Source organism: Pantherophis guttatus, chromosome 1 (genome assembly GCF_059756535.1).
Source record: "Pantherophis guttatus breed Tessera chromosome 1, ASM5975653v1, whole genome shotgun sequence".
In the NCBI taxonomy this organism is placed as follows: Eukaryota; Metazoa; Chordata; class Lepidosauria; order Squamata; family Colubridae; genus Pantherophis; species Pantherophis guttatus.
The window spans coordinates 348664890-348686924 of NC_142063.1; the positions used below are offsets into that span (position 1 = coordinate 348664890).

Here is a 22035-nt window from a genome sequence, read left to right on the forward strand (position 1 = left end):
ACTGGACCCCCCTGCGAGGAGGGACGAGAAAGCCCAGAAACCTCCAAGGGGGGGGGGGGTCTCCAAAGATCTCAAAGACCCCCGGCTCTGACCCCCTGAAGGCCAAGGGGCTGCTGGTCTCCCCGAGGAAGCCCCCCTGGCTCCCCCAGAACACTGGCTGCCTCTACCAAAGCAAAGGCAGCCGAAGAGCCCCTCCTGTGCCCAAGACACCCCGGCTGGCTGGAGGAGGCCGAGTCTGCCAGGATGGCATCTCAGCTCCTCCTCTTGACAGCCGGGAGGAAGAGGAGGAAGAGAGGAAGACTCCGTAGAAACACCATTTATTCCTTTTGCTGTCGGGAGGGGACAAGGGGGGAGGGGAAGGAGGGGAAGACGCTATTTGGCATTCCAGCCGCTGCCACGGACGCTCCCTTCCTCCTTCACAAAAGGCCGCCATTGACCGGGGTTTTTTTTTTTTCTTGCAAGCTTTTTTTCTTCCTTCCTTCCTTTCCTTTTTTTAGTAACACAACTGAATAAATATTGTCCTGCGATGTGGCTTATGGCGGAGGCCGCATTTTTTTCGGAGCTCAGGCAGCAAAGCGCCCCAAACATCGACACAGCCACTGAGCACAGAGTAGCGAGAGCGAAAGAGAGAACGAGAGAGGGAGGGAGAGGAGGTGGAGGGGCCACGTCCAGTCTCTGAGTTAGAAGCCAGGCCTTCTCGTGCCACTCCTGGCCTGGCCATTCTGCTTCGGCCTCTCCAGTCCTGGCAAAGTGGGAACCGGAGGGCAAAAAAAAAAACCGGGCCCGCACGAAGGCCTCAATGGGTCCGAGAGCCGCAGGGCCGCCTTGGTGCCAACAGCCCAGCGGCTTCTTCAAGTCTCCGCTGCCCGCAAAGGGCGCAGCTGGGCGTCCCTGGCATACTTTTTCCACGCGGGGCGAAGCGAACGAAAGGAAGAAGACGGAGCGAGGTGGCTGGGCAAGGGGGGGCAGCCGTCATCGTGCTCCTCCTGTGGGAGACTACCGGTCCATCTCGTCCAACAGCGGGGTGGCGTCGCCGGCCACGGACATGGGCGTGCTTTCGATCATGGGGCTGGGCGAAGGGCGAGGGGTCAGCCGCTGCTTCTGCTTCCGGCGTTCGGCCTCCTTTTCCTGCAGCCACTGTTCGGCCATCTTGCCCCAGTCGATGGGCGCGTGGGAGGTGGACCTGCAGGGGAAACGGGGGAGACAATGAGGACTGGTGGCATGGGTCCCTTCAGCTGTGGCGGTGTCCTGAGGGTGGGCCATCCCATTGGCAGGAGAGCCCAACCTGACGGCTGGACTTCAACTCCCAGAATTCCCCAGCCAGCAAGTCCAGCCGTCTTAAAGGTTGGACACTCCTGCTCTTGGCACCCAAGGCCTGGAAGCCTTAATTTCACAAGAGATGGACTGATCTAACTACAGTTTCAACTGGGAAACTGATGATCCTAGGCCACGGAATTTTCAGAAGTCTTATAACAAACACTTAGGCATAAACAGTATCTACATACTGTGCAAGAGAGACAATCAACAAGCCAGAAAGGGAACAAGACCTCTCCAATTAATAGATTCTATTCTATTCCATTCCATTCCATTCCATTCCATTCCATTCCATTCCATTCCATTCCATTCCATTCCATATTCTATTCTATTCTATTCTATATTCTATTCTATTCTATTCTATTCTATTCTATTCTATTCTATTCTATTCTATTCCTTTCCCATTCCATTCCATTCCATTCCATATTCTATTCTATTCCATTCCATTCCATTCCATTCTATATTCTATTCTATTCTATTCTATTCTATTCTATTCTATTCTATTCTATTCTATTCTATTCTATTCTATTCTATTCTATTCTATTCTATTCCTTTCCCATTCCATTCCATTCCATTCTATATTCTATTCCATTCTATATTCTATTCTATATTCTATTCTATATTCTATTCTATATTCTATTCTATTCTATTCTATTCTATTCTATTCTATTCTATTCTATTCTATTCTATTCTATTCTATTCCTTTCCCATTCCATTCCATTCCATTCCATTCTATATTCTATTCCATTCTATATTCTATTCTATATTCTATTCTATATTCTATTCTATATTCTATTCTATTCTATTCTATTCTATTCTATTCTATTCTATTCTATTCTATTCTATTCTATTCTATTCTATTCTATTCTATTCTATTCTATTCCTTTCCCATTCCATTCCATTCCATTCCATTCTATATTCTATTCCATTCTATATTCTATTCTATATTCTATTCTATATTCTATTCTATTCTATTCTATTCTATTCTATTCTATTCTATTCTATTCTATTCTATTCTATTCTATTCTATTCTATTCTATTCTATTCTATTCTATTCTATTCCTTTCCCATTCCATTCCATTCTATATTCTATTCCATTCTATATTCTATTCTATATTCTATTCTATATTCTATTCTATATTCTATTCTATTCTATTCTATTCTATTCTATTCTATTCTATTCTATTCTATTCTATTCCTTTCCCATTCCATTCCATTCCATTCCATTCTATATTCTATTCCATTCTATATTCTATTCTATATTCTATTCTATATTCTATTCTATTCTATTCTATTCTATTCTATTCTATTCTATTCTTTTCTATTCTATTCTATTCCTTTCCCATTCCATTCCATTCCATTCCATTCCATTCCATTCCATTCTATTCCTTTCCCATTCCATTCCATTCCAAAATGACCTCTAAGACCAACCCCAACTACAGTGGCAGGGCAAGCCAGTCATAGAACACAAACTGAGAGCAAACCCCATTCTCTTCCAGTGCTGATGATGTTCCCTAGCTGGGTCATGAAACGTCTGCAAGAAAACAGCCCAGCTCAGAGAGCCCCAAGGACCCCTCGTTTCAACCCTGAGCTACAAAGATTCCCTCTGTTTTGTCCCGGAAGCCTTCTGTAGGTGGGGCTGCTGGGCCCCTGGCCCTGGCTTCTGCCCTGGGTGACCCCCTAACAACAGGCCCCCGCAGGAAGGCCGTTCTCTGGCAAGGCTTCCTCCAAAATTCAGGGCAGACCCAGCAAGACAGCGATGGCCGTCCGAGGCCGTCGAGGGGGAAAGTCATCTGGGTAAAGGATTAAAATAACTTGAAAGGTAGCTTGAGCCCAAAAGCTGATTCCATAAACGCCTGAAAAAAACATAGCTAAAAGAAAATAAATCTTTCTTCCTTAAAACTTGATCCCTGTTTTTGAAAAAAGTAACTGGACTTTCTTGGGGTTTTTTTTCCCTTGAAAATGTTTCACTTCTCAGCAAAGAAGCTTCTTTAGTTCTTCAAGACTTACTTCCATCCATCCATCCATCCATCCATCCATCCATCCATCCATCCATCCATCCATCCATGAATGTTTCTATACATATTTCCCACCCATCTGGCCTGAGCCTGCCTTCCTTTCGCTTCTCTTTTCTTTCCTTTCTTCCTTCCTGGCTTCCTTCCTTCCTTCCTTTTCTCTTCCTTCCTCCTATCCATCTATTTATATACCTATCTATACCTCTACCTCCCACTCATCTGGCCTGATTATTTTTTTTCCTTTCTTTCTTTTTCTTTTTCTTCTCTTTTCTTTCCTTTCTTCCATTCTCTTCCCTCCCTTTTTCTCTTTTTTTTCTTTCTTTCTTTCTTTCTTTCTTTCTTTCTTTCTTTCTTTCTTTCTTTCTTTCTTTCTTTCTCTTTCTTTCTTTCTTCCTTCCTTCCTTCCTTCCTTCCTTCCTTCCTTCCTTCCTTCCTTCCTTCCTTCCTTCCTTCCTTCCTTCCTTCCCTCCCTTCTCTTTCTCTCCTCTTTTCCTTTCTATTCTCTTCCCTCCCTCTCTCCTTTCCCTCCTGGGAAGAACTACAGAAGCTTCTTGGAAGAGAAGCAAAACACTTTCAAGAAAAAAGCATTTTTGGGACAACCAGGGCCTGGAGGATTGAGACTCTGCTTAAAGTGGGACGTGACCCAGGAAGCCCCTTCCCAGGCCCCAGAGGGAGAAGCGCCCCCTGCCCCCTCCCTGTTCTCCCAGCCAGGGCTGGCTTCCGTGGGCTGCTTGGAGAGGCAGGCAGCCAGCGGAGGAGGAGAGCGGAGCAGCCTTGGAAGGGCTCCTGCTGAACAGCAACTCAGAAACTGGAGCTCCAGCCCCCCTCCCTGTGGCCCCCTCTCTTGCTTACTTTGGGGGCTGCCGTTGCCCAGTGCTGGAGGAAGGCTGCGACTGAGGCTGCGACTGGGTGGACTGCGGGGTGGTGCTGGCCTGAAGCTGGTGGTACTGGGGGGTGGTGATGGGCTGGCTGGGGGTGGTGTAGGAGTAGCTGGGGGTCAGCAGAGGGGTGGCCACCGGCTGCTGGGCGGGCGTGGTGAAGACCTGCAATTCAAGAGAGACACATCACAAGTCAGGGGCACCCAGCTCTCGGTGCGGGAAAAACCTTACGTCCTCATATACAGTAGTCTTTGACTTACCACCATTTATTTAGTGACGCTCTGACATTCCAACGGCACCCAAAAAATGGCTTGGGACTGTTTTCCACTTACAATCACTGTAGCGTCCCAGTAATCACGCCATCAAAATTCAGGGGCTTGAAACTGACTCGTATTTATGACGGTTGCTGCGTCCCCGGGGGGGGGGGGGTGTGTCACGTGATCCCCTTTTGTGACCACCCGACAGGCAAAGTCAATGGGGGAAGCTGGATTCGCTTAACGACTGCAGCGATCTACTTAGCAGCGTTGGCAAAACAGTCATAAAATGGGGCAAAAGTCGCTTAACAACTCACCGTCTTACATAGCAACGGAAACTTTTGGGTTCAATTGTGGTTGTTAAGTCAAACCTAGTCCAACCCTCTGCTCAGGCAGGAAACCCAATCAATCCTCGACTTACAGCCACAACTGAGCCCAAAATTTCTGTTGTTAAATGAGACATTTGTTTTGCCCCATTTTACGACTTTTCTTGCCACAGTCATTAAGCGAATCAATACCAGGGTTAAGTTAGCAACATGGATGTCGCCTCGTCCCGGCTCTTGCTGGCAGGGCGACTGTTGAGCCCCTCTGGCTGCCGGCTCAGCCCATCCTTCCCTGGAAGAGCTTAACGGTGCCTTCTCCCCCCAAATAGGAAAGCAGCCCCCCCACCCCTGCTCTCCTGCCCACTTTCAAAGCAGACGGACTCATGGAGGGAGAGCTGGCCTGTGGCTGAGTAGCTTTCTCTCTTTTCCTCCCAATAAACGTGGGGCACCAAGTGGGCAGGATTTGGGCAAAGGGTCTCTGGGAATCCCAAAGGAGCAACTGGAGTTTCTGGTTTTTCTTTGAAGACGTTTCACTTCTCATCCAAGAAGTTTCTTCAGCTCCTTGCAAATAACTGGTCATTTGCATTCTAATAGAGCGCCACTGAGGCCGCTTGGAGGTTTCCCTGTGTCCGTGGGGGTCACCTGAGTGGTGCAAATGGGGCGGAGCCTTCTTGCAACTGCTGACCACAATTTCAACAACTTTCAAGAGTTCCAAGAAGGCTCCACCCCCATTTGCACCACCCAGGTGACCCCCACGGACACAGGAAAACCTCCAAGCGGCCTCAACGACCTTCTAAAAAGGATGCAAATGGGCAGCTCTGTCTGCAAGGAGTATGAATCCTTCCCTTCCCCACCATCCAGTCAGAGCTGAAGAAGCTTCTTGGAAGAGAAGGGAAACGTCTTCAAAGAAAAACCAGGAAGCCCAGTTGCCTCTTGGGAAAAAAGCCCCTTTGGGACAACCGTGACCCGGATGGCGGAGAAGCTCCAGAGACGGTCTCTGAACACTTGTCCTGCTGCCCAGCTGAGGTGGGGCACTGCCAGGTGACTCGCGTGGGGCCCAGACCCCTCCCGCCCACTCACGTGATATGCGCTGCTGCCACCGCCGCTGCCCCCGTAGCCGTACTGACTGGAAGCCCACTGCGCAGGGGTGGCGTTGGCGTTTTGCCCCTGCCCCGTCACGGCAGCAATGGCGCTGAACATCTGGGAGGTCATGTTCTGCGGCAAGGCGTTGACGGCTCGGGTCAGGTCTGCCGAGACAGAGGGAGGGAGGCGGTTAGAAAACCCCTCCCTGTTCCTTCACGCCAGGGAGGGAGGTGGCGTCATGGGAGCCTCTGCAGAGACTCACCTGCGAGGTTGATGTTGGCAGGAGTGGCGTTGATGGAGGCGGGCGTCCGGGTTCGGCTGCTGCTGCTGGGAGTGACACCTGGGCAGGGAAGGGAGAAGAGAAGAGAGGGAGGACGGCCAGGTGAGAAACAGGTGAGAGCTTCAGGAAGTTGCTCGCTGGCTGAGATACTCTCTCTGGCTGGATTGGCACAATGGGAGAAAGTGAAGGGAGGGGCCCTGAGCTGTAGGCAGATTTGAAGAGGGGGGTCTCTTGCTCAGCTGTGCAGGAAGTGGACCACCAAGGATGTGGCCTCTGGGCTTTGTAGTCTTCTGGAAAGGCTAGGAATAACATCATCATATTCTTCTTTGTGACAATCCCTGGAGTCCTGGAATGCTGCTTGGCATTAGCCGTGGCCCTGGAGCTCAGAGGCATTGGAGGACCCTTTGAAGGGGCAGCTGCCGGCCAGGGAACCAGGCACCCCACCACCCCATTCAAGGCCAGAGCCAGCAGCATCACCACCCACCCACCCACCCACCCACCCGTTAGCCTTCCGTAAAGCTTTGAAGACCAGGCTGTGCTCCAGAGCTTGGGGCGTGACATGCATCAAGGGCCTCACTCCTGGGCTATCCGGTGAACCGACGTCTTGCTCTCTAGGTGCCCAAATTAGACATTTTAATGATATTTTTAAATGGTTTTTATTGTTCTTACTGCTTGAAAATGCTGTTAAGATTTTAATGATATTTGTTTTTGAATTGTGAGCCGTCCAGAATTGTTTGTTGAGTTGGGCGGACAAATCAAATCAAATCAAATCAAATCAAATCAAATCAAATCAAATCAAATCAAATCAAATCAAATCAAATCAAATCAAATCTAAATGGAAAAAAACCCCATCATTCCAGAGAGAGGCAGGGAAGGCGTTCCCTGGCTTTCCTTGACTCAGTATTGCTTGCTGAGACGGGTAGCTATAGAAATCAATCAATCAATCAATGAAATAAATACAACTGTCTTTCCAGGCAGAGGCAGGGAAGGCGCTCCCCGGTCTTTGTCTGGTTCAGATTCAGCTGCTCAAGAGGGGCAACAGGCATTGCGTGGAGGAGGCCAGTTCGTGTGTGGGTGGGTGCACCTAGGCCTTACCTGGCACAGGGTCCTGGTAGTGATCCTTGAACCACCGGAAAAGGCCGTTGACCGTGGGGAAGATGTGGTTGCGGTACCGGAATCCCTCTGGCGTCACAGTCACGTACTCGATTCTGTGGCGAGAGAATTTTGTGCCAACTCGGGCCAACATGGATGGTCAGGCCAGTCCTGGGGGGGAAGAGCGGGACACCCAACCTCCCACCCCTTCTGATTCAGGCTTGCCTGTTTGCCAGAAGAAGCCAGAAAGGCAGAGACCCCGGGTGTGTGTGTGTGGGGGGGAAGGGGGGCAAGCACGAAATACCCCCAAGGGTGCATTCAGACCAGCTGTGGCTGAGGAACTCTGCCTGTGACAGACACTCCAGCATTTCTGGGGGAGGGGGCCGGGGGGGGCTGGGGAAGGGGTTTCTCTCAGCAGCAGGACCGCCATTCTGCGTGCAAGAGGTCCTGGGGTCAACCCCAGGGACCCCACTAAAAAGGCCACTGGGCCGAGCCAGGGAGCAGCTGAAGAGCTTGACCGCCTGGCCCGAGAGGGGGGCAGACCCACCTCGGCTTGCCTCGTGGCTGGTAGCCCAGCAGGAACTTCCCCGGAAGGTCCTTGCAGGAGCAGATGAAGTAGGGGATGAAGGTGGGCTTCTCCTTCTTGGTTTTCACCAGCAGCTCCTCCAGTTTCTGAGCAGACGGACGAGGGAGAGGAGACAGTGATTGGCATTTGCCCTGAAAGGAGGCTCCTCCCTCCCTCCCTGGGAGACCTCAGGGTGCCCGTTCAAAAGACCGGGGGGGCGGAGGGGGTGTCACCCTCAGGACCCACAGAATTTCCTTCCTGCGTCCAAGACCCATAAAACTCCCAGTTCTTGGTTGAAGAGGGTTAAGCCGGCTGCTGCCCACCGGACTGAACCCAGCGGTGAACACCAGACTTATGTCTGGGACCGGATGCCAGCCCACCTGGGCGGTGGGAGGACCCAGCTCTGCCCCCTGAGAAGCACCGGAAGGGGAGAGTTGAGGTCATCTACCAAACATCTGCCCAAACCCAGAAGGAACCGGACAGCACCACTTCCGACCCACCAAACCCCTTCAAAGGTTATCAGCTGATGCCATTTAACCCCACCTGCACTGGATGGAGAGAGACGCAGCTCAGCCCGTTGGCCAAGGGGACCCTTGGTGGTAAGAGGGGTGGGAGACCGAGATTATTGCAATATATTCACCAGGATTTAACTGAGGGGACAATATGGGTTTATGCTTTTTTTTCAATGCACTTTTTTGTTTAATATACCGTCTCTTTTGTTTCTTCTTCATTTTTCTTTTATGTATCTAATTTTTTTTAGGGTTTCATATTTCAACTTCTTTTTGAAGAAAATAACGTTACATGAGAAAGGTGACCCCTTGTTAAGGAAGGGACTCTGCCCAGTCCCCCCACTCACCTTCCGGTCTCCTCCGTTGCAATCTTGGTAGTATTTATGGCTGAGCAAATCGCGGGCGAAGGAGGCCATGGGCTGGACATAGCGGGCCACGATCTCGTCCAGGTCCTCAAACTCCTGGGGGAGGAAAGGAGAATGGGAAGAGGTGCCAGACGGGAGGACCCTTGTAAGGCCCTGCCTCTCCCCTCCCCTCAAGGGAACAGAACTCTTGAAACAGGCAGCAGTTCAAAAGGAACTTTTCTTGGGAGGTAGCCATAGCAAGGAGAATAGGTAGGATCTAAAGTTCCCGCTCGAAAACATTTGGTTAAAAGTTCCCTCCCCTGCGTCCGGTCCCCAGGTGTGACGTTGTTGTGGGAATTTTGAGCTGAGAAGGCGATAAGAAGTTGTTCTCAGGTGATCTGAGATGAAACAGATGGTCCCAGGCTCATCCCTCCCCCCCATTCCCAGGAAGGTACATCAAAGTAAAGACCAGAACTAGCAATAGGTCAGAAAACGCCACTGGGTCCCCCTCCCATCAGAATGGCAACGTCCCAACAGGGATCTATGGGGACCTGACCACCCCCGTTCCCCCCTCCCCACGCGTGCTCAGCCCCTGCTCACTTCGGTGTTGATCCAGAGGGTGGAGCCCAGGCTGAAGGCGTTCTCCTTGCCCTCCTCTCGCACGTCCACATGCTGGTAGATGTTGTCGCACACCTTCCAGGTGACTGTCAGGTGATTCTCTCCTTTGCTGCTGGGCCGGATGATGACGTCGCCTTGGTCCATGGTCTCCATCATCTTCTCGGCCTGCTTGAAGTTGATGTTGTGGAAGGAGGGGTGCGCGATCACCCGCTTGATGTATGCTGTGGGGAGAAGAGGCCGGGCCACCCGTTGGCATCTGCTCTCCAGCAGGAGGTCTGCCTGCCCTCCCTCCCTCCCTCCCTCTCTCCCTCAGGTGGGAGGGCCGGGCCCCACCCCGGACTCACTTGTCCGTTGCTGCTTCCTCTTCAGCTCTTCCTCCTGCTTGTGGTCGGAGGCCTCGTCCGCAAAGTCGTAGTGGGCGTCCTTGGGCAGCTTCCACTCATTACTCCTGTCCATGAGGTCAGAGGTTCTGCAGGTCAGGTCAGCGCTGAACTTCTCAATGTCGATCTTCATGATCCTGCAATGGACGGTCATCCCCACCTGCCAAGGAAGGAAGGAAGGAAGGAAGGAAGGAAGGAAGGAAGGAATTCAAGAGGTCCCACCGGACATGCGGAGGTGAACCCAGCATTGCTGAAGCTTGGGTGGATGAGGAGGAGGAGGAGGAGGAGGTATGCGTGACTGATTTCACCACCAGTGGTGCTTGTCCATCAAAAGACCCTGATGGTGGCCCAAAGTGTCTTCTGCAGTCACCAACTCTCCCCTTCTAGGGAACAATGGCCTGGTCCATCTAAAACGCTCAGGTTGAAGTGGGTCCCTGGGGCTCTTTAGGGTCAGAAAATGCATTGGTCACTCTCATCTATGACCTTGTGGGGTCTCGATGTGGGGAGCTGAGCCCTCCTTGTCCTGCTGGATGCTTTCGTAGCTCTGATGGGTTCAACCAAGAACCCCTGTGGACAGTCTGCAAGGGGTGGGCCTCACGGGAACCATTCGGTGGGGTCTCTCTCCTTGTTGAGTGGATGGTTCTAGCGGCCGAGGGGGCAGGAGGGACGGAGCCTCGGGAGCACCCTAAATATGGTTGCCACACCCTTACCTCTGTGTACATCAAGCTGCTACATGCAGGACAATATTCAGTGTTTTGGGGTAGAGGAGAAAGAATAGGCCAGTGTGAAACCCAGTGGTGGGCCTCGATGCCAGATGTTTGGCAGAGGTGGAAGGAGAGAAATAGGGTAAGATTTAACTAGTGGAACGGCTCGCCTCCAGAAGTTGTGGGTGATCCATCACTGGAGGCTTTTCGGAAGAGACTGGACAGCCCTTTGTCTGAAATGGTAGAGTTTCCTGCCTGAGCAGGGGGTTGGACTAGAAGGCCTCCAAGGTCCCTTCCAACTCTTATTAGTCTGTTAAGCCGGAGTGTCTTCTGCTTCAGAAGCAGACCAGATACAGATCTGTGCACCTTCCGCCGTGCTCTTAAGACCCTTTTATTCCAGCAAGCCGGCCTGGGCTAATTTTTCTCCCCTTTCTTTTAAATTTTAAATTGAAATTTTAATTTGTTTTAAATTTATTGGGATTTTAATTGTCGTGGGCCAATATTATTTAATTTGATTTTAATTTGTTTTTAACTTTTGTATTTCTGTATTTTATCTTGTGCCTGTTCACCGCCCTGAGTCCTTCGGGAGTAGGGCGGTATACAAATTTAATAAAACTCAAACTCAAACTCAAACAGAACAACAGCGCCAGCTTCTGAAGGGGTTCAGCAGCCCCAGAGGGAGGTCTTGGGGCTTGCTGGGGTCTCGGCTCCTGTTGAAGCAGTGGGGGGAAGCCAAGACTACGAGGGTCTTTGGTGTAGGGTCTCCTGCTTGGATGGGAGGGGTGTTGGACTGATGACCTACAAGGTCCCTTCCAACCTTGTTATTCTGTTAAGGGGCCTGGGCACCAGCTGTGGGGCCTCTGCCCTTGCAGAGTTTGGGGCTGCCAAAGAATTGCAGACTCAGCAGGGAGCAGCAGTGATTCTGCTCAGATACTCCCGAGGCACAATTGCAAAACTGGCCAACCGAACAACCATGGCTGGAGAGAGGCCCAGGGAGGACTCGGATTCTGCCACCCCCCCATTCTCTCCCACCCCCCCTCCAAGGCTCCAATCCCCAGCCAAGAAGCTGCACAAACATCCAGCCTGGGAAAATAAGACCCCCTCCCCAGAAAGAGGTGGGTATTTTGCTTTCCCGTCTTCCATGCTGGAGATCTACTCCCAGCCAGAAAGCGAGCCTTTTAAACAAACGGGCGGTCACTGCCCGCTAATTACTTTGGCCAGCCTCCCACTGCCTGGCCAAAGGGCAGTGTAGCAGCATGCTGGGAAGAGGGGACAGGTGTGGCGGTATAACTCAGTGAGAGGAGCCGGCACCAGCCTTGTGCATGCCAGAGGCCGGGGAGAGGCCCTGGACATCTTGACCGGCTGTTGACCAAGCCGCCTGGGCTGAACTCCCCATAACCTACCTTGACTCTTTCCTCCGGCCGTTTGACCACTTTGTCGCTGAGGAATTTGGTGGGGATAAAGCCAGTGACACCGTTGTCCAGACGGGTTTTCACCCCAATGGCCTGACCGGGGCAGGAGCCACTGTCAAAATGGTTCCAGACCTGGACAGAGGAAAGGTGTCGCATTAGCCTGGTTGCTTAGCCAACCACACGAGTCCACGTGTGACCTACACGAGTTCGTCCCCAAGAACACAGCATCTTATGGAGGGTGCAAGAGGGAACCAGGGAAGCCCTCCCCATCTCAACAGACGGAAGACTCCAGAAAGAGAAGAGCCACAAGGATGGCTGGGGACCGGAGGCTAAAACACATGAAGAATGGTTGCAGGAGCTGGATGTCAGCATTCTGATGCTGCCATAAAAAGATGAGGCTTGACTTTTCACCTACTTATTTTCTCTGTAGATAATATCCCCTAGGAGATGGGATGGGAGGGGGGAACATTCCTGTGGGGTGAGGTCAGAAGCTGGGGAGACTGACTTGGAAGATGGCTAATGAGAAGATGAGAATTGGGGAACAGAAAGGGAAGGGTTTGGGGGTCAGAGGGTTAGTATTGGCTATGACGAAGTCGGGGCCAGATCTGTCGTACTCAATAAATGGAATATTTGAGATGACATTGAAACCCTGACACTGGGTGTGTCTAGTTTAATGAAGAGAAGGACCAGGGGAGACATGATAGTAGTCTTCCAATATCTCAGGGGCTGCCCCAAAGAAGACGGGGTCAAGCTATTTTCCAAAGCACCCAAAGGCAGGACAAGAAGCAATGGATGGAAAGCAACCTAGAACTAACACATTTTACGACAGTGAGAACAATAAACCAGAAGTTGTGGGTGCTTCATCACTGGGCAGGAGGTTGGACTAGAAGACCTACAAGCTCCCTTCCAACTCTGTTATTCCGAGTAGGTGTGATGGGGTTCAGGATGGCTTCGGAAGCTTTCGAGCAGACGAGGAAAGGACAGCACAGCACCGCCAGGAAACTGTGTGGATACAAGGCTGGAGGTCAGCCCTCTGGGTTACCTCGCTCAGCTCGGGGAAGTTATCCTGCTGACAGAAGGGGCACTGCCAGAGGCCCGTCTCGTCATTCCTGATGGCCTGGTCGTAGCTCTCTCCTTGCGGTCGTCGATGGGCGATTCCCGTCACGTTGCAGATGATCAGTTTACCTGTGGACAGGAGAAGCTGGACCTTTAGGGATGCCTCACCTCAAGACAAGCAATAGCTTTGCAAAACCTATCTCAGTGCAATGGGGAGCTGGTGAGGCCCTCGCTTCTGCTGGGGCTGGGATGGGGGCCATCTTGGGTGAGACAGAGAAACCAGACAAACCAGGATCCTGTTTTTGGAGGAGATGCCTAGCGGAGGGCCACCAGCAGGCTCCTTCCAGGTATGTTCGGAGACAAACCATCCACACAACCATCCACACCCAGACTATGGGCAGACTTGAGGAACTGACAAATCAGGTGATCTGAGGGACCGTCTCTTGCCAGTCCCATCTACCTGACCCACAAGATAACAAGAGTTGGGTGCACCTACCGATGTAGAAGGTTTCGGGGGTCTCTTTGGTCAACATGTTGAAGACCTCCTCAGAATTGGGGGAGCGATAGGGGCTCCTTAGGTCCTTGTAGCGGCAGCTCAGCTCCGCTCGGATGTCGTACAGGGTGATGTGCTTGTCGCCGTAGCCCTGAAGAGACACGGGGGTCGTGAACATCTGGAGAGAACCCAGGAAGACCCTTCCTTTGGGGTTGGGGAGGGTCTGCTGACCTGTCTCTCCAGCTCCTCTGCGAAGGCGTCGAGGTCCAGATCCTTCAGACGTTCCGGGTTTTCCAGGATCTCCTCCAGGGCCCCGGCTGGATTGGCGTCTTCAGCCGACTCGTCGTACTCCAGAGCATCGACCGCCATCTTCCGCGCCCATTCGTAGGTTTCTGGGTGGACCCTGGAGCCGTCCAGGACCTCGATGTAGGAGTCCGTGCTGGGAACCCAGAAGACAGGCAACGTCAGGGGAGTTTTATTTATTTCACATGGCGTTAACAGAATACGGCACTAAGTGCATGAAATTCCACCAACACAGAATATAAAATCTCTATCAAAACATAAAGCACCAGTCGGGTGAATTGCTTTAAAAATGTTCATGTAGGGTATGTTGGAGGTGGTGACCCTTTGAGACCTGTAGGCAAGGAAATTTCGTTCTCATGTATGCCGATTCGTGTGCAGTCAAAGTAGTCTATTCTCTATTGGAAGACTATTTTATAGTCTATTCTGTATTATAGTCTATTCTGTATTGTATTTCTATTCCATTCTGTTCCATTCCACTCCACTCTGCGCATTGAAGACCCTGTTGTTCCTCCAGGCCGGGCTATCAACATAATAATTTTAAATTGGGGTATTTTAAATTTTTGGGGTTTTAAATCGGCCAAATCTATTTAATTATTTTAATTTTTAATCATTGTTGTGTCCTGTGTTTTTAAATTGGCTGTACACCGCCCTGAGTCCTTCTGGAGAAGGGCGGTATAGAAATAAAATTATTATTATTATCATCATCATCATCATCATCATCATCATCATCATCATCATCATCATCTATGCACAGTACGAATGAGGAATAAAACTATGAATAAAATTAAGTTTTGTAGGAGCAGTTAGTAGAGTGGCTAAGTCTAGGAACTGGGCCTGGCTAGTCTAGTGAAGAGAAGGACCAGGGGAGACATGATATCAGTCTTCCAATATTTGAGGGGTTGTCACAGAGAGGAGGGGGTCAAGCTATTTTCTAAAGCATGTAGAATAGAGTAGAATAGAATAGAACAGAACAGAACAGAATAGAACATAATAATAGAATATAGAACAGAACTACAAAAGAGAATAACTACAAATTTTGGGCTCAATTTTGGTCATAAGTCAAAGTATTTTAATGGTGTTGTTTTTATTTGTTGTACGCCACCTACAGCCAAAAGGGCAGAATACACATTTAAAAAGTTCAACCGACCAACGGGGACTGCTGTGACCCTCGGCCGAGAGCAGCCCCTGGCATTGGGGGGCTGGAGCCGCGGAGGCTTCCTCCGGGACTCTGCAGCAGCCGTGCCCAGCAGAGGACCTGCCAGAAGGGCTGCTTTGCTGGCTCCCCCCGGGCACCCACCTGTCTCCCAGCGAGGCTGTGTCGATCTTGATGAAGCCGGCGCAGTTGATGAAGACTTTGGGCCCCATGTGGCACATGGTGACCAGCTGAGTCCGGTTCTCCAGCCTCGTGTTGTTCTGCTTCAGGATCTGAAAGAGGAGGCAGGGCAGGCGGCACTCAGAGGCCGGGGAGAACCGAGGGGGCCGTTTGGGGGTTAAGGAGAAAGGTCTGGAGGAGGCAGATGTCCTCCCAAGCCCCCAGCCCCCTTGGGCTCCCACCCAGAGTCTGTCCCCCTGTTTTTCAACAGACATGCAGGCAATTCTCAACTTACAACCATTCACTTAGTGACCACTCAATAACCCTGAAAAAAGTGACTTACAACCGGTCTTCGCACTGCAACATCCTCACAGTCATCTGATCAAAATTTGGGCGTTTGGCAACTTTCACATATTGACTGATTTAACATCGTGGTGATTCACTAAGCAACGGTGGCAGGAATGGTTGTAAAACGGAGCAAAACTCATCCGCTGTTCTGGTTAGCAACTGACATTTTTGGCTCAGTTGTGACTTTCCTTGCCGCCGTTGTTCAGGGAATCACTGCAATTGTTAAGTCAGGAACACGGCTGTTAAGCGAATCCGGCTTCCCCATCGAATCTGCTTGTCAGAAGGTCGCAAAAAGGGGAATCACGTGACACCTCCCCCCTTGATGGACACTGCAACCGTCATAAATACGAGTCAGTTGCCAAGTGTCTGAATTTTGATCAGGGGACTGTGGGAATCCTGCAACGGTCGTTAAGTGTGAAAAACGGCCATCAGTCACTTTCTTCAGCGGTCACTAAAGCGGATGATTGTAAGGCGAGGACCATCTTTAACAGGGTGGTTTCTGTTGCCCTTCCCATCTTTGGGGTCCCCCAGCCCTCCCGCACCCGTGCCTAGCAGAGCCCTACCTTCAGCAAGTGGGTGCCCTTGCGGGGTCCCAGGCCACAGACGAACTGCAGGAGAGCCTGGCTGTGGGGGTGGGCGATGGCCCGGTTCACGTCCACGCCCACCTCGTTCACCCGGTTGATGAATTCGCAGTAGAGGGAGCCCAGCAGCTCTTCCTTCACCACGTGGTCCTGGGTGGTGGGCACAGAGAAGAGAGCATCAGCCCTCCAGCTTCAGAAGACGGCTGGCCCAGTCCAGTCAAGGGGAGTGGGATGAACCAGAGAACTTGGAGGGGAGGCTTCCTGCTGAGCTGATGGAACCTCCCCCCACCCACACACACATACGCTTCTGGACTCCAGGTCTTAAGCCCACCCAGAGCAGCCCACCCCTCACCATCTTTTAGAGAGTCTCCCCATGAGAGAATGAGGCTCTAGCCAAAGTCCGCTTAGCATCTAAACACCTGTTCAAGACTGGCTTTGGAAGGGACAGGAGTTTTTTCCCCACCCACCAACTCGGTGCCCAATTCTTTTTTCCTGACTGGCCTCGGACCCTCACGGCCTCCCCAATTGGAAGGACCAAGAGCCGGTTTGGTCTAAAGGTTAAGACACCGGGCTAGAAAGGAGACGGGGAGTTCTAGTTCCGCTTTAGCCATGGAAGCCGTCTGGGTGATTTGGGGCCATTCATCAGGAGATGGGGAGTTCTAGTTTCCCCTTAGCCATGAAGCCAGCTTGGTGACTTTGGACAGATTATCAGGAGACGAGGAGTTCTAGTCCTCCCAGTTCGGCTGGGTAACTCTGGGTCAATCCCTAGGAGCGAGTGAATTCTAGTCCCGCGTTAGGCATGAAAGCTGGCTGGGTGACTTCGGGCCAATCACCAGGAGAGAGTGAATTCTAGTCCCGCGTTAGGCAAGAAAGCTGGCTCGGTGATTTTGGACCAATATCCAGGAGATGGTGAGTTCTAGTCCTGCCATAGGCACAAAAGCCAGCTGGGTAACTTTGAGCCAGTCATTCTCACTCAGCCCAACCTCACAGGGTAGTTGTTGTGGGCAAAACAGGAGGAGGGAGGGGTGTTGGATGTGTTTGCCCCCTTGAGATGTTTCAAATAATGAAGGCGGGGTACAAACAAATAAAATACTCCAGCCTGTTGTCTTCCAGAGAAGGCCTCCCGGGGGTTACCTGCATGGGGTGTAGCTTGAGGCAGAGAATGTCCTCGTCGGGGCTGCAGACTTGGGCAAACTCGACCAGCGGGTCCTGGATGCGGCGAGCAAGGGAGACAGCTTGGCGCAAGACGGGCGGATAGTCCCTGAACTCGGTCTGCGAGGAGAGTCAACCTGTAGTTGGTTCTGGTTTATTGGCCCACCTTCCTCGGTCCCTCCTCTGCCTTTCCTACCCTTGCAACACATTCTCACGTTCACCAGATTGTTAGAATGGAATAGAATAGAAATAAGAGTAGAGTAGAACAGAATAGGAATTAGGAATTAGGAATTAGGAATTAGGAATAGAATAGAATAGAATAGAATAGAATAGAATAGAATAGAATAGAATAGAATAGAATAGAATAGAACAGAACAGAACAGAACAGAACAGAACAAAGTTGGGAGAGACTTTGGAGGTCTTGTAGTCCAACCCCCTACTCAGGCAGGAAACCTCTATACCATTTTAGACCAACGGCTGTCCAATCTCTTCTTAAAAACTTCCAGTGTTGGAGAACTCAAAACTTCTGGTGGCAGGTTTCGTGCCAGGGCTTCCATACTTTGAACCCATCCTCTCTCTGCCTTTCATTAACTCCATTCCACCACGACTCCCTGGGCTTCCCTTCCACCTTTTCCCTTCCTCACATTGTTTGCCATTTAATCCTGATTTATTCTCTATAGAGGTGCCACCCAAAGGCCTTTCATCCCAGCCCCTCCTTCTGCATGCAACCCGGGTTCTCTCAGTATCCGTTCGGTCGCGACCCCTTCGCCTCTCATTGTACCCTGTTCCACTTGAATTCATTCCACTTGGATGTTTCTGCTGGCTCACCCTTGCAGCACAATTGAGATCCTTGTATGCGAAAAGCAAAATATTTTCACTTCTTTTGCCAAACATTCATTCCTCCTCAAGGCTGCCTAATATTTCCTACTTTTCGACCAGTATCTGCACGTTTCTAGAATGCCCCCATTTCCCCTTTTACAGGTCATCCTCAACGTACGACCACAACTGAGTGGAATACCTGCAACACTATGTGCATCCCACAAAGGACCTTTTCAGATCCACAGATGACTATTAGCACTTAGGAGTAGCATTTAGATTTATAGACCGCTTCACAGTGCTTGATAGCCCTCTCTAAGCTGTTTACAAAGTCAACGTATTGTTCCCAACAATCTGGGTCCTTGTTTTACCAACCTCGGAAGGACAGAAGGCTGAGTCAACCTTGAGCTGGTCAGGATCAAACTGCTGACAGTCAGCAGTTAACCTGCAATACGGCACTTTAACCACTGCCCCCCCCACCCCGGCTTCCTTCCTTCCCTTCCCCTTCCTTTCCAAGCAATAGCACTTACTTATAGACTGCTCCACAGTGCACTCTCTAAGCGATTTATAATGTCAGCCTCATTTTACTGGAAGGACGGAAGGCCGCGTCAACCTCGAGCCGGTCAAGATCGAACTTCCTGCTTGTGGGCAGAGTTTTTGCCTGCAATACTGCATTCTAACCACTGCGCTCCCACGGCTCTTAGCTATTATTTCTGTAAACACTGAGGGTTTGTCTGCATGCGAGGAAGAACTTTTGCGGGATGCGCATCCAGTGACTTCTGCGCAATTGTAGTGACATACAGACAGCAAGGCATATGTATACCTGCCCTTTGTGTCCCGATCAATGTACACTTGAAGATCTCATGACAGTGTAACCCAACGCAATTAATGTTTCTAGTTTCTGGGCAAGATCTGTTTAATTATTTTAAATCTTCTGTTTTATATTTTAAAACTTAAAACTGTATCGCATGCCTTATTTTAATTGTGATGCTTCTGACCTGAACGAAGCAAAAGGAGTTAGAAGCCCCCATCACAGACACCTCTCCCCCCAAAAGGGTTACCTCCGACTTCTTGCTGTTCATGTAAAGCGTGGCCAGTTCATTGTCCACCAGCTCCACGCCGATGGAGGACAGCTGCTGGCCCTGCTCCAGTTCATGAACAATCCGCTTCACATCTTCCACCAGCATCTGTGCGTCCCTGGGGAAAATGGGGAGGGGAAGAGCTGAGGACCCCCGCTAGACAGAGGCTCCATTAGGCAGCTCGGCCCGGTCCTTTTTGGGGGTGCAGCTCTCCTTCTCTTTGGGGTGTGTGTGAAAGGAGAGTAGACAATTCTTTGTCAAAGAAAGCAGGAACCTCCCTAATTTTAATCCTGCCGGTTTGCCCTTTCAGGTGATGGCTTAGAATTGTCGCCCTAACCCTTAGGCTATCAAAGGCTTACACGGGGAGTCCTCGCTTTACGACCACGACTGAGCCCCAAATTTATGTTGCTAAGTGTGATATTTGTTAAGTGAGTTTTGCCATCCCATTTTACGACCTTTCTAGCCACAGTTGTTAAGCGAGTCACTGCAGTTGTTCAGTTAGTCACACAGCTGCTAAGTGAATCTGGCTCCCCCATGTTGTCAGAAGGTTGCAAAAGGGGATCACGAGAGCCTGGAACACTGTGACCGTCATAAATGTGAGTCAGTTTCCAAACGTCTGAAGTTTGATCATGCGACCATGGGGAATGCTGCAATGTTCGTAAGTGTGAAAAATGGTTATAAGTCCCTTTTTCCAGTGCCGTTGTAACTTTGGGCAGCCACTAAATGAACTGTTGTAAGTCAAGGACTACCTGTCTTTTAAAATGGACGTCTGGAGACTGACAGACACCATGCAGGAAGAAAAAGAATGAAGAGGAAAATGAAGCAAAAATAAGCCCAAGCTGCCTTTCACCTACGGCCAAATCCCGCTCATAAATCACGATGGTGATAAAAATGGGCCAGTCATCGTGCTTGGCAAAACCATCATAAAACCCTCCCCCTCCTGTGACTATGGGAGCCTTGGCCGTAAAGGGAGCTGTGTTGCCAAGTGTCCAAGGTTGGTGTGTGTGTGTGTGTGTGTGTGTGAGAGAGAGAGAGAGAGAGAGAAAGAGACTGTCAAAACTTTGAATCTGAGTGATAAGTAGCCCCACGTCATAAGCAATTGGTCACTAAGCACCTGGGCGTACATCAAGGACTTCCTGTATCACTGCTCCCTAAATTATAAAATGAAAAGGAATGGCAAATTCTTTTTAAAAAATCACGCATCTAAGGGGGTTAAGAATAAATGAGAAGGGACAGAGGTAAATCTCTGGTGGAAGGAAGGTCCTTCCATGGCAAAAGGCCTTTGCAGACATTCCCCAGAGCGGGCTTCTTAATCCTAAAAGGCGTCACTGCGAGGCCCTGTGAGCATCCTCCAGAGTGGAAGATGTAAATGGAGATTAAAAACCTGCCAGAGGAGATTTGAACTTGGGGCCTTGCTGGGAGGGCCCCCGAGACAGGTCGGTCCTGAGCTTACCTGTTTTCTCCCCCAATGGTGACCACATGAGGTTTCTTGCTGAGTAGGAACTTCTTCAGGGTCTCAATATCTTGAGCCTACATTGGAGAAAAGGGGTCACATTTTGAGGGTGGGGGGGAAGAAACAAAACAGCAGAGCCCCCCTCCGGCTTATGGCAAAAGGGGAAGCCCTGCTACCCTCCCCACGCTGAAAGATTGGCAGAACAGAAACGGTGTTATTCAGCTGAATAGAGTCATGGGGTTACGACCACAATTGAGACTTATGGACTTCAACACCCAGAATTCCCCAGCCAGCATGCTGAGTGGAAGTCCACCCTCTTAAAGCATGGCTGGCTGGGGAATTCTGGGAGTGGAAGTCCACCCCTCTTAAAATGGCCACGTTTGGACACCCCTGTTCTAAAATGAAGAGACAGATGGTGCCGTAGCTCAGCTCGGCTTCCTTCCTTAGTGGCAAACCATGAGGATCCTGGGAGTAAGCAGATCCCCCCTCCCCAGCTCACCTTCTTCTCCCTCTCTTCCTCCCGCCAGGCGTTCCTCCTCTTGGTGAAATGCGGCAGGCGCAAGAAATCAGTGACTTCGCCTTCCCCATTCAGCAGAGCGCAAAAGACAGGGTGGTTCCTGCAAAAGGGGCAGCTGGCTTAGTCTGGGGCAGAGCCAGAGGGGTCACTCTAAACCTGGGCCTCTACTCAGCTCTCCTCCCCCACATACCTGGCTGAGGAGAAGGCGATGCCCAGCACCCGGATGCCCTTCCCTTGGTTCTCGTCCATTAAATCTTCGTCTTCCTCCACTTGCTGGTCGGGGCGATAAGGGGCCACCTTCAGCCAGTTGTACAGCTTCCGGCTACAGGCCTGGTCGGAGAAATTGGAGGGTGGGAGGCAGTTGGTGAGGGATTCATTCATTTCATTTCATAATTTCATTTAATTATTTAATTTACAGGTAGTCCTCAACTTAGGACAACTGAGCCCAGAATTTCGGTTGCCACATGAGACATTCGTTCAGGGAGTTTTGCTCCATTTTATGACCTTTCTCGTCATGTTGGTTAAGTGAGTCACTGCAGTTGTTAAAGTAAGTAACACGGTCTGGCTTCCCCGTTGACTTTTGTTTGTTTTGCCCCTTGACCCTGGGACCCTGCAACCGTCACCAATATACACACCAGTTGCCACCTTCTGACCATCGGCGTCAATGGGGAAGGCCAGATTCCCTTAACGACCGGGTTCCTAACTTAACAACTGTGGCAAGAAAGGTCCTAAAACGGGGGCAAAACTCAATTAATGAACGCCTCACCTACCAGTATTAGGCTCAATCGTCAAGGACAGCTTGTGTTAAATGATATATGCCGCCTGGCTCGCTGTCTCGAGCGACACAGGGTAGCTTTACCCCACCCAGGCCGAGCCAAGCCCCCGCCTCCTGCCCCCCCAAACCCTGCCCCCCACCCACCTACCTTCACGACACACTCCTTGGCTTCCAGCAGGAGCTTGTTCATGAGCTCCTTGGCCATCTGCGGGTAGAGGAACTGGCGCAGGGCCCTCTCGATGGCCAGGGTGCGCTGGCGGTTCCACTCCTGCACCTGGTGGCTGAACTCGTCCCGGTAGTAGAAGGCCTTGATTTCCTCGAAGTAGCTCTGGTCGTTGCCGTAGCTGCAAGGGAAGGCCGGGGTCAGGTCGAAGATGGG

General features: G+C 50.8%; 1 protein-coding gene across 4 annotated transcripts in view; it reads right to left on the minus strand.

Moving 5' to 3' along the window:
• Positions 1–301: 301 nt before the first annotated feature.
• The window catches only part of SUPT6H (SPT6 homolog, histone chaperone and transcription elongation factor), a 47126-nt gene continuing 25392 nt past the window's right edge, over positions 302–22035 (minus strand). For all 4 annotated transcript variants that reach the window (XM_087890683.1, XM_087890686.1, XM_087890691.1 and 1 more), the window contains exons 17-37: positions 21805–22000; positions 21072–21211; positions 20864–20981; positions 20365–20441; positions 18894–19029; positions 16999–17136; positions 15847–16014; positions 14921–15048; positions 13552–13759; positions 13324–13471; positions 12814–12956; positions 11763–11903; positions 9620–9815; positions 9258–9496; positions 8661–8774; positions 7787–7911; positions 7243–7355; positions 6130–6207; positions 5865–6031; positions 4182–4372; positions 302–1183 (exon numbers count right to left, since the gene is read on the minus strand). In XM_087890683.1, the coding sequence (XP_087746809.1) occupies positions 997–1183; positions 4182–4372; positions 5865–6031; positions 6130–6207; positions 7243–7355; positions 7787–7911; positions 8661–8774; positions 9258–9496; positions 9620–9815; positions 11763–11903; positions 12814–12956; positions 13324–13471; positions 13552–13759; positions 14921–15048; positions 15847–16014; positions 16999–17136; positions 18894–19029; positions 20365–20441; positions 20864–20981; positions 21072–21211; positions 21805–22000 (3151 nt within the window). In that variant the 3' untranslated portion in view covers positions 302–996. The remainder of the gene's footprint in view (positions 1184–4181; positions 4373–5864; positions 6032–6129; positions 6208–7242; positions 7356–7786; positions 7912–8660; positions 8775–9257; positions 9497–9619; positions 9816–11762; positions 11904–12813; positions 12957–13323; positions 13472–13551; positions 13760–14920; positions 15049–15846; positions 16015–16998; positions 17137–18893; positions 19030–20364; positions 20442–20863; positions 20982–21071; positions 21212–21804; positions 22001–22035) is intronic.